The sequence below is a fragment of the Ambystoma mexicanum genome, chromosome 3p (assembly GCF_040938575.1).
Source record: "Ambystoma mexicanum isolate Mex_15411 chromosome 3p, UKY_AmexF1_1, whole genome shotgun sequence".
In the NCBI taxonomy this organism is placed as follows: Eukaryota; Metazoa; Chordata; class Amphibia; order Caudata; family Ambystomatidae; genus Ambystoma; species Ambystoma mexicanum.
The window spans coordinates 733,362,277-733,374,549 of record NC_090925.1 but is presented as its reverse complement, the minus strand read 5'-3'; the positions used below and the strand labels follow the sequence as shown (position 1 = coordinate 733,374,549).

General features: G+C 48.3%; 1 protein-coding gene across 1 annotated transcript in view; it reads left to right on the top strand.

Moving 5' to 3' along the window:
• The window catches only part of RPUSD4 (RNA pseudouridine synthase D4), a 211,105-nt gene that overhangs the window by 129,487 nt on the left and 69,345 nt on the right, over positions 1-12,273 (top strand). The window contains exon 3 of the mRNA XM_069651606.1: positions 1,433-1,634. Coding sequence (XP_069507707.1) covers positions 1,433-1,634 — 202 coding nt within the window. The remainder of the gene's footprint in view (positions 1-1,432; positions 1,635-12,273) is intronic.

Below are 12,273 nucleotides of genomic sequence, written 5' to 3'. Positions count from 1 at the left end.
CTTAATTTTGAGCCACCTCCCGTGGTTGTGCATGTGTGTACTGCTGTGTATTCTTTTATTCATGAGCATGTGAAGCCATGTCAGACCGGTTCATAGACATAATTTCGAATACAAAATATTCGAAAGTCAAAAAGTCGAAAAAAAAACGTCGAAAAAAAAATGTCGAATTTTTTTTTAATGACGTTTTTTTTTCGAAATGGGGGGGTTCCCCCCCCACCCCCCCTTTTTTTATTTTTACCTATTTTTTTCACAGAAACTAGAGCCCAAAAAAAAATATCGAAAAAAAAAACAATTCGACATTTTTTTTTTCGACATTTTTGATTCGACTTTTTTGACTTTCGAAATTATGTTTTCGAAATTATGACTGGACACCTGTCAGACCCCATGCTGGAGAAGGAACAAGTTACTTACCTGTAACTGTTGTTCTTCAGCATGGGTCTGGCATGGATTCACATGCGAACCCTCCCACCTACCCCTCTGCGGCTCTTCACTTGGTCATACTGCCACTTGGAGTGCTACCAAATCTGAGGATGGCTGCCAGAGGCGGGGCTTAGGGAGAGGGCAGTCATTGGCTGGGGGAAGTATGACCCAAAGATCAGTGATTGGTTACTACTAAGAAAGACAGATCAGAAACGAAACTGATACTGATTTTTTCTTTACTGAGGATTCCCAGGCTGACGACGGGGAATATTCATGAGCATGTGAATCCATGCCAGACCCACGCTGGAGAACAACAGTTACAGGTAAGTAACTTGTTCCTTCAGGATACGTGTATAAAACAGGATTAAGACTTAAGGATGTTGGTGGCCCCAGCGGAGCGGCAGTGGCTCACATCCTCATCCACTTGCTGCTCGACAGAACCCCTGAGCTACTAAATACTCTTGACCTGCACCCACACAGCAGTCCTGTAACTTGCTTACCTTTTTGATGCTGAACTTTCACTGGTCCTACAGAACAATAATGCAGTTTAGAATGTTTTCTACCTTTTCTCTTTCAATGTAGCCTCCTAGCCCTGACCCTCCTGCAGTGGGTCCTCTTTTCTCAACTGCAATGTCATCTAGAATGGCCTCTCGGATAAAAATATATTGCCTTTGCGTGCCGTGCCCAAGCACCCCTTGTACATTGTGCCCCTTGCTCCACATGCCCTCTGCACCACTTGTGCTCCTTGTGGCTCATGTTCCTGCACACTTTGCACCTCCTGTACCTCTAGCCTTCTACACTCCTTGCGCCTCATGCATGCTTTAGGAGGCTTGTGTCCCCTGCATGCTTCTAGTCCCTTGCACCTGAAACCCTTGTTCGCTGTGCCTCGTTGCTTTGCGAATCGCCCCCCGACTTGGGGCACCGCACTGCTAGTTTCTCAGTGTCTCTCTTGCCTTGTGCCCCCTTTACCTCTTTTCTCTGCCCTTCACACCTCTATATTATCTGTTTCCAGGTGGCCCTGGGGTTAAGAACTGTGTTTCTGATGTGCTGCCAGTCCTTGCCAAGATGCTGTTCGGGATGCAGGCAGATCCTCTGCGGCTTTGCCACCGTCTGGACAAGGAGACCACAGGGGTGATGGTTCTAGCTCGGAGCGAGGAGGCTGCGGACCGTGTCCATAAACTCTTCAGAACACGCCAAGTGCATAAGATCTACTGGTGCGTATGAGTGTGAAGTGCGCTGCCTAACTCTGTTCCTCTCTGAATGGGTGGGTTTCTCCTCCTCTCATCCACCTCTAAACCCTTTTTCCTGGGTGACTTCAACTTCCACCCTGACTCCTCAATCATAGCATCCTCTCTCTTCTGTGACTTCTGCACCTTGCTCTCCCTCTCCATTCTCCCCTCTGGTCCTACCCACTCGGCTGGACACACTCTCAATGTCATCATCCACACTGATCTCTTGCTCTCCTCCTCTCTCACCACCCCACTCTCCTGTTCACACCATGCTCTCCTCCCACCTGAGCCCTCTCTGCAGTCTGGCTGCACCTACCCCAGCCCTACCAACCTCGTTTATGAACATCCATTCGATGAAACGAGTGTCCGCTGCTGCCTTCGCATCTATCCCCCCACTGCAGACTCTACCTCTCGCTCCGCTCCCAGCAACCTCCATCTTGCCATCACTAACACTGATGACGTTCTTGCCCCAGTCATGAGGGTCTGCAACATGCCTGCAAGCGTAACACCTGGTACGACTCTGAAATTGCAGCCCTGAAATGCCAGTTCCGAGCTGCAGAACGGAAGTGGCAGGCCTCAGGCTCACCCTCTGACAAACTGGCCTGTCGCCTGCTCCAAAGGCAATACTGACTCTCCATTTGCTCCAAGAAAAGGGCCCACGTCCAGACTTGCGTCTCTGGTGCATCTGACAGCACGGCTGAACTCTTTAAAATCTTTAAGAAACTAGCTAACAATTCTGCAGTCTCCACCTGACCTGTTCGCTCCCAGGCTCTCTGCAATACACTGGCTGCACACTTCACTGCAAAAACTCGGGACATCCTGAGCACCCTTGCTTCTTTGTCCCCCTCCCCTTCTCCCACCCTCCTGCCACCTATGGTGTCCCATCCTCCCTCTGCCTTTCCCCTCTTCCTTCTCTCCCATCACAGCTGACTAGTTCACTAGAGTCGTCCACTCTATGAAGGTTTCCTCCAAACAGGTCTCCACCTGTTCTTTGAGAACTATCCAGGACAAAATTGACTCTATTGCCCCTGCACTTGCTGATTTCTGCAATCACTCTTTTGCTACTGGGTCTTTCCCCTCTTGCCTCAAGCACTCTTTTGTGCCCCATCTCTATCACTCCCTTCCTTGGGGAAGTCCTGGAGAAGCTGGTCATCCCCCAACTGACCCAGCACAGTGAGCTTGTTGGTTGCCTTGGCGACCATCAGTCTGGATTCCGAGCATCCAGAGGCACGGAAACAGCTTTTCTGAACACCTGTGAAAGAACTACTCACATCTCTTGTTTCTAACTCTCCTGCCATTCTCATTCGACTTAATCTCTCCTCTACATTTGAAATGGTCAACCACTCCATCCTCGTAAAACAGCTACACGATACCCTAGGTATCTCGGAGCAGGTACTGGACTGGCTGACCTCCTTTCTCCATGACCGGACCTCCCAGATTATGCTGGGCTCTCTCTCCTCTCCCACCTGTGGTGACCCCAGGGCTCCAACCTTTCTCCTTGGCTCTTTAACATCTATATTGCCCTGCTTGCACACCTAATTTCCACCTACTCACCTTACTTCCAGTATTGTGCAGATGACGCACAACTCTTCTTCACACTTCCTTCTGATCCTCTCCTTACCTGCTCCATCATTCTTGGCTGCCTATCTGCCATCCAGTCCTGGCGAGCCTGCAATGATCTCAGCCTCAATGTCAGCAAATCTGAGATCCTTCCCATTGGGACTCCTGCTCCCTCTTTGTTCCCCTCACTCTGGCCACCCTCTATGGGTTCTCCCCTTCGCCTTCATCTGAAGCCAAGAGTCTGCTTCGACTCCTCTCTTTCCTTCCTTCCTCCCTCACCTTCAGGATCTTGCCAAGAAGGACCACTTTCAACTAGACCTCCTCAAAGGAATCCTTCCTTTCCTCACTTTTCCCCAGGAGCCCAATGGCTCTAGAGCTCTGGTAATCTCTAGGCTTGACTACTGCAACAGCCTCTTACTTAATCTACCCTCTTCCTCTTTACATCCCCTCCAACTAATCCAGAATAGAGTTGCAATACTTATTCTTGGTCTCAAGCCCAGGGGACCGCATCTCTCCAGCCCTAAAAACCCGTCACTGGCTCCCGTTTGCTTTAGGTGCCCACTGGCCTTTGTCATCACAGGCCTGCACCTATTTATTGGCAGTTGACCACTCTCACCAAGTGATCGCTGACGGTCACTTAACAGTTGCAATTTACTCCCTAGCACTTCCCTCCTTGTTACTTCTAGCACACCCCCTCCCTCATCCCTCTCCCCCTCTCTCTCTCTCTCTCTCTCTCTCTCTCTCTCTCTCTCTCTCTCTCTCTCTGCACTTGCACACTCTGAATGCTCATAAGGCCTAGTAGGACCATCTCTCTCTCTCTCTCTCTCTCTCTCTCTCTCTCTCTCTCTCTTTCTCTCTTTCTCTCTTTCTCTCTTTCTCTCTTTCTCTCTTTCTCTTTCTCTTTCTCTCTCTCTTTCTCTCTCTCTTTCTAATTTTTATATTTGCCTTTCATTCCCATGGTCCCTCCCTGTTGCCCTGTGGGCGCTTTGAAACACAATTTACTTGATGTACAAGCGCCTTACAAATGCACAATAAATAAATAAAAATAACCTCTATATAGCGGGCTACAGGGGACTTCTGCCAGCAGCATGGTTGGAACTTTGGGTGAATTTTTACACGGAGCAAAGTGATTCCTCTAAATGGTAAATGCAGCAGTTTGGTACATATGCAAAATTCTTAGAGTTGGAGTTTTGTGTTCCTGAGATTTCAGGTGCTTTAACTAAACAAACAAATCTGAAACAAAAAGTAGCCTGGTGACTGGTGGCTTCCACACTGAGTCTTTGGCAGGTGGTGGGGGTGCAGGGAGTGGAGAGGGGGTAATTGACATAATCTGCCTGCTCGCACGGCTGCTCTTGCAGTGTTCTGCGTACATCCCCATATAGTGCATATGGGTGGCATGAGTGGAGAGTACATGGACTATGATCTAGCAATACTACAACTTCTAACGGCCTAATATGCTGAATTCCAGCACTCCTCGACACTTCTTGAACTGTGTGCCTGGGAAAGTGCTTTTGCTCCAGCTTTGTTGACCGATTGTTTGGCTGCTATTACAGGTTTCCTTGGATTGTCTCCTTTTTCTTAGTTTGCCGATGGAGACCCTTGCCCATTTAATACATTGATTTTATGTCCTTCGGTCCCTAGGCTACTGCAGTTTTTTCTTTTTTCTTTCATTCCTCATTTTACCACCAACCTTTTTGTCCCAGCTCTTTTCTAGGATTCCATTTAGTTTTCTGCTCTACTGCTTTTTTGGTAACTGTCTTCCCGCTTGTAGGGTTGTGCCTCGCAGATGCTTAAGCCCCACTCCATCTTCTTCCTTGCACACACTATTGTTCCTCTCCCTATGTCTCCCTATCGCGCTCCTTTCTCTGCTCCTACTCTCACCCCCCCTACTCCACCCACTGTCTCTGCTCACATTCGCTGACACTTCCTTCTCGATCCCTCCAAGGATCATCCCTCTCTCACCTCCACCCTGTGCGTTTACTGACCAATGCGCTCCCTTCTCTGCACCCCTACTTCTCTCCCCTCTCCACTACTACTCTCACCATACCACTCCCTACACCTCTCTTCACCCCTTCTCACCATGTACCTGCAGATATAGTGCCCTGCTCATTTTCGCAATACACTCACTATTCTCATCCCCCCTCGTCTCCTGCACTCCTCTCTACTCTACTTACGCTCTCACAACACACAATCACTCCTTCTACCCTCACTCCCCTAATCCTATCTTAACTCTTCCCTCCATATTGCCCTCCCCTTCACAAATGCTCCCTCATTCACTGCTTCACTCTCACAAACTGGCACCACTCTCCCTAACAAATACCTCACTGTGCACACTCCCTGAGTAATCTGCATCCACGTTTCTCTGCACCGTCCTTCCTCCACCTGGTCTCATGATCTGCCTCCTGTTCTCTGATCTCACCCGACAGCCCCCACACTGACGTTACTTTTGTCTCTTTTTATACTGTGGTTTTCTCTGCCCCATCCTCTTTAATTGACTGCAGCACTAACCTGACTGTGCCCGCCTTTTCCTCAGGAGCAGGATTGGGCAGGTGAGCGGCTTTAAAAACCTCTGTAAGATCCTGCCCCTTTTCCAGCATGATTTTGGAAACCGTTTCTGGTGTGGTAACCAGGGGCTCAATCTGTTTGTTCTCCCAGTGCCTTTCCTTGGGTGTTGGTGGGTTTTGTTGCCAATTCGGTTTGGGGAGGCTTTCTGTATCTCTCCTGTCTCCCTGCAGTCTACCCTCACTCCCAGTTCATTTAATTTCGGCACCCGTTCACCTTGGGTCCATCTGGGTGTGTCAGGTCGGGCGTTGGATGTCGCACTCTTGTTAGATAGGGACATTCAAGGCAATTTTCCTGGCTGTACTTGATTCTTTGCTTCTAACTCAAGTGCACTTTTCTAAGTTGCTTCCACACACACACACCGTGAGTAATAATAAGTAGATAGGGACATTCAAACTCAGCCTTTCATCCTTCCGAGATCAATAAATGTACTTGATTCTTTGCTTCTAACTCAAGTGCAGTTTTCTAAGTTGCTTCCAGGTGCATCATGGGAGGTGGAGTTCTGAAACGGAAAATGGAGAACACTTGACAGAAAAAGTAATGAGGCTTTTCGCAACACAGGGCTGCGCCAGTATCCACATGCCAGTCAAGTGGCACAGCGAGTAGAGCGCTCACTTTGACATCCGTGCAGAGCTTGCTAACGCAGGTTCGAATCCCGGCAGCGCCAAACTCGGCCTTTTATCCTTCCGAGATCAATAAATGAGCACCACACACCGTGGGTAATAATAAGTAGTGCTCAGATACCTGAGGGTTCGTAGTGCTATATAAATGCCAAAATATTATTATTATTATTATTATTATTTATTATTATTATGGCACACAAGGGGTGTCGCAAAGGCTCAGGTCCTCCACTCCAGACAGGGACCTGAGCCTGTCTCACTATGGCCATTATTTATACCTCTTCCTGTCTGGGCGCTAGCAGATTATTTCTGGTCTGTATGTCTGCGTTCGGGCAGGATGCATCTTGGCTATTGCATACTTTGCTTTACAACTGTGTCCACGTTTGTCATGTAGTGAGGCCCCACCTTCCCTCCAGTTCTGGTCTTGCCTATAGTATCCCACATTCGGTACAATGAATTCAATGGAAGTGCTGCGAGAGGTGGAACTAGTTTGGATGATTGTTTATATGCAGCATTAATGCTCATACATTCTTTCTTGCATCCTGGTGCAACCTGGCATTCCTTTGTCCTGGGTCTCCCCCTCTCTTTTGCCATTTCTTCCTTGCTTGTAGAACATTCAGGCAATTGGGGCTATAAAAAAAGGGGGGGGTTGTGAGGGCTGAGCTTCTGGGCAGCAACAATCCTGACCGTAATTCCCTTCTGTTTTCAGATAACACTAGTCTGCATATTTACATCACAATCATGATGAATTGGTGTAGCTAAGCTCCACGCGCTATCAAAGTGAGGGTAGGGTATAATGTGTCCAAATGCACTGAGACAGGTGGAGTTTAGAGATGGGCCTGCTGTGTGGCTGGTGGTTTATGGCTAACCCTTAAACCATAGAGTTTCGAGAAATGTGTTTAGTATCCACTAGCGCTTTGCGCTTAGCCTCTGTTTACAAAAACATTATTTTGCCTGCAATATTGGCTTGCTGTAAACAAGAGTTTAATTTCATAAACCGTCTTTCAAAGAAATATTCCTGATTCTTGAGAGTATTGAGTGGTGCTTTTAATCATTCAATCTGTTTTTTTGTTTGAAACAGCCAACACGTGTTTTGACTTTCAAGGCTATTGTCCGCAAATCGAGAGCCTTAATAGGTGGGCTTGGTATCCTCTTCTGTTATTCAAAGAAAATGTTGTCAGTTACACCGTATTGGCGAATTGCACTCAGTTGGGCGGAGCCAAGCAGAGGGCTCTTCTGCTCAGGACTCAAATGAAACTATACCATAGAGGAAATTTGGCTCCATGATCCCTAACCAGTAACTACACTTCGAAGGGATTGTGTCCTCCGACGTATTCCTTATCTTGATAGATCACTTCCAGCTTGCTGGCCTCGGAAAATGTTTTCAGTAGAGGGCGCGTCGACGTCCCTCGAGTTGGTGTTCCTCGACAGCCTCTGTATCGGCGCCAACGTCATTGTGTGTATAAATAGACTCGCGCAGCGTCCGTTGCTCAGTTATGTTTTTCCGCGCTTCGTGGGCCTCGGAATCCTGTTGCTCAGTTCTTTGTTCAAGTATATTCTTATTATTCCTCAAAGATATCTTCTTCATTCGATGGCTTCCTCTTCCACCCCACGGTCCGGCTTCGAAAAGTGTCGAGATTGTGGGAAGAAAATGTCGTTGATGGATCCTCACAGGATCTGTTTGTGGTGCCTGGGATCGGAGCATCACTGTTCGGAATGAGAGGACTGTATGTCCATGACGGCGAAAGCCTTGAAGGAGCGTAAGGGGAAGCTAGAAAGAAGTAAGACTCTTAAAACTTCTACTTCTTCGAAAGTTTCCTCGGCAGAGTCGAGACATTCGTCTCCTAGCCGTCATAGGAAACATTCCTGCTCAAGGTCTCGAAGCGGTTCCCATCAGTCTTCGAGATCCAAACACTTGAAAAAGAGGCATCGTAGATCTCCCTCTTCTTCGTCTTCTTCCACTTCCCCGGAAAGGGTCACCTGCCCCACGAAACACAGCTCTCCAGCTAAGTGGGAGGAATTCTGCAAAAAAATGCTTAGCGTCTTCGAGAAAGCGGCCTCGACCCCCTCGGAGACGGCTAAAGGTGATACCCTGGGTGAAAGACCTGAAAAATCGAAACGCCGCGAGTCGTTGCACCCGGCGAAAGAAACTGCCCCAGAGCGTCATGAACCCTCGAGCAAAGGCAGTAAGACTGCGTCATCGACGCCGTCGTCGAAGGTTCCTTCGACTCATGAATCTGCATCATCGACGCCTTTATCGAAGGGCCCGTCGATACACAAATCGGTCGAATCGACGCCGTCTTCAACGCCGCTGTCGACACCGATAAAGGACAGACCTACTGCTGTTACTACATCTGTCAGTAGACGTACTGAGGGCTTCGACCATTACCTCGAGGATGTCGTCAATAACCTCGGCGACTCAGAGTAGGATCCCGATCCTCTTGAGTTCTTCGAGGCCTCTTCATACCTTTTCTCCGCCTTTTTCGTTTTCATCAAAGCCTTTGACTTCGGCGTCGACAACTTTGACGTTTTCTCAACTGGTGACTACAAGTTTGGCCCCTTCTGCTTTAGAAATGGGTTTTAAACCATACCCAAGGTCAGATTATTTCAGAGCTTTGTCCTCTGTATATGTGGATGGGGAGGATTCTGACCATGAAAGACCTTTTGGGTTACAGAGGACCACTACACCTATACCAGAGGAATTTATCTCTGAAGAGAATAGATTGAAGGACCTTCAAGACTCTTTGCATGAAGCAAGTGGTTTAGATACTTCTCCAGAAGTAGAATTCGCTAAACCAGACCCAGGGGAACATGCTGAGACCCCTTATATGGTCTTAATGGCCAGAATAATAGAGTTCATGGGGTGGTCTACACCTTCACCTTCTTTTCAACAGGATGATTTTACGGACATTTTACTTAAAGGCCCACAGGAAGATCCTGTGGTTCCCTTTCATACTGCATTGCAGAGAAAAATATCTGTCAACTGGGAAACCCCTGAGGTTATCCCGGCAGTTAACAAAAAACTATCTGCCAAATATAGGGTATCTGCTTCTGACCCTGAATATTTGAGCAAACATCCAACCCCAGAGAGTTTGGTTGTACAAGCAGCAACTTCATCGAACAGTAGATCTGCATACCCTACTATTCCACAAGACAGGGATGATAAAAGGTTTGACGCTATGTCAAAAAAGGTCTTCTCGGCATGTAGCATGGCGCTTAAATCCATTAATGCTACTTGCACGCTCGCAAGATGCAGCCATACACTTTGGGAGTGTGCTTCATCTGCGGTTGTCTGTCTCCCGGAAGGAGTGGAAAGGGAAGCATTTCTGAACATCATTTAAGATGGTAAAGAGACAATGTGTGAGTCCCTTCAAACTGGCATTGATTCTGCTGACAGTATCAGCAGGGCCATGGCGGCAAGTACTACAATCCGTAGATTTGCGCGGTGGTTTTGCTCCAGATGTACAGGCCAGACTTTTGAATATGCCCTTTGACAGCACTTCTTTGTTTGGTAAGAAGGCTGATGACAGTCTAGAGAAGCTACAAACGTCCAAGGCAGCAGCGAAATCTCCTGGAGCTGTAATCCGTCAAACTCCGTATCGCCCCTCAGGAACCTCTTGGAGAAGTAGGTCCTTTAGCTTTTATTCCGCATTCGGAAAAGGCAGAGGACAGCCGCTCAAAGGGGCCAGAAACGATTCACCCGCGGTGGACGGGTTAAAAGTACAAAAGCCGCAGCAGGTGCCTCCTTGCCCTCGGCATCTGCGTCAGCCGCCTCTAAACCACTCTGAGGTCTCTCCTCACAAGACACCAGTAGGGGGCAGGTTAACTGAACATCTGACGGAATGGCAGGCTATTACGTCAGATGCTTGGGCATTCGAGACAGTTGCCCAAGGTTACTGCCTTCCTTTTCTACGCACCCCTCAGAGTCATCCACCAGGGACAACTCTTTGAAGTTTCCAGATCCGCTCCTTTCGCAGGAGATTCTAGAACTGCTAGAGAAAGGTGCCATAGAACCGGTACCTGTAGCGGAGAGGAACAAGGGTTGGTATTCCCCCTATTTTCTAGTACAGAAGAAGGACGGATGACTGAGACCCATCTTGGACTTACGAGAATTGAACAAATTCCTCAGGAAGGACAAGTTCAAGATGGTGACTCTCTCTCAGATCCTTCAGGCCCTCCAGCTTCAGGACTGGCTGGTATCTCTAGACCTTCAGGATACTAATTTCCATGTGCCAATCCATCTCAAACACAGGAAATATCTGAGGTTCGCAATTGGCAACTCACTATCAATTTCGAGTTACCTCCGCCCGAGGGTCTTCACCAAGCTAATGTCGGTAATGGCTGCAAGTCTAAGGAGGGAAGGGATCCACGTCTACCCCTACCTAGACGATTGGTTGATCAGAGCAGTATCTTCGGAACAAGCTAAGATCCAACTAGATTATGTCTGCCACTTCCTTCACAAACTGGGCTTCTCCCTCAATTTAAAGAAGTCACAGATGATACCATCACAGAGACTCCAGTTTATCGGAGCGGTCCTGGACACTTCCCTAGGGAAAGCCTCGCCACCAGAGGTGAGGGCTCAAGATATTCTGCATATGGTCACCAAGTTTCAAAATGCCCAACGTCTCCCAGCCTTCGACATTTTGAGGTTGCTAGGCCTCTTGGCATCCTGCATCTTCCTTGTGCCAGAGGCTCGCCTGAGAATGAGATCTCTCCAGTGGGCACTAAGAACCCAGTGGTTGCAATTCTCAGGAAGAATGACAGATCTCCTTCAGGTCCCGGACAAAGTGGCTTGAGATCTTCAGTGGTGGGCCTTTCGGGAGAACATTTTGAAAGGAGAACTGTTTTGGCAACCATGGCCGGACATAACAGTAGTCACGGATGCCTCACTCACGGGGTGGGGAGCCCATGCCATGACTTAACCATCAGCGGTCGTTGGTCTCCATCGGAGTCCAGACTACATATCAACCTGTTGGAGATGAGAGCTATCAGACTAGCGCTGAAGGCTTTTCTGCCATCTGTACAGGGGAAAAATGTCCTAATAATGACGGACAACACAGTGGCCATGCACTACTTCAACAAAAGAGGAGGCGTAGGATCACTGCCACTGTGCAGAGGCGATGCAGCTGTGGTTTTTGGCAATTCAAGAAGGAATCTCTCTATCGGCAGTTCACTTAGCCGGAGAGAAGAACTTGACAGCGGACGCTCTGAGCAGGCAGAGCACAGTTTCCCACGAGTGGGAGATGGCTCAGGAAGTCCTTCAAGAGATCTTCAACCTTTGGGGAACCCCTCAAGTGGATCTGTTCGCCACCAGTATCAACAGGAAGTGCAATCAGTTTTGTTCAAGGGAATTTCCCCCGAGAGGAGCTCTAGGGGATGTGCTCGTAGTGGACTGGGAGTTTCCACTTCTGTATGCGTTTCCTCCAGTCCCTGTCATTCCTCAGATGATCAGGAGGCTGTGAAGATTCTGGAAGACTATGATCCTAATTTCCCCAGACTGGGCCAGGAGAATGTGGTACCCGGACCTTCTGGACATGTCCATCTGCCCTCCGATTTGTCTTCCACACAGGGAGGATCTTCTCTCGCAGAAGGGAGGTTGGGTTCTCAATCCAGACATCAGAACCCTCAACCTTCACGCTTGGTTTCTGAAAGGTTGAGATACAAGGTTTGGGACCTCCCAGATGACGTCATGGAGGTGTTGGTTTCGGCTAGAAGACCAGCAACAAAGACTTTATACCGCTGCCGTTGGAACAAGTTTTGCAGCTGGTGTAGAGAAAAGAATATCGAACCCTTTCCATTTGGTACACCAATGGTGTTATCTTTTTTGCTGTTTGGCAAATTCAGGTCTTCAAGTTGATATGATCAAGGGCTACCTCGCAGCG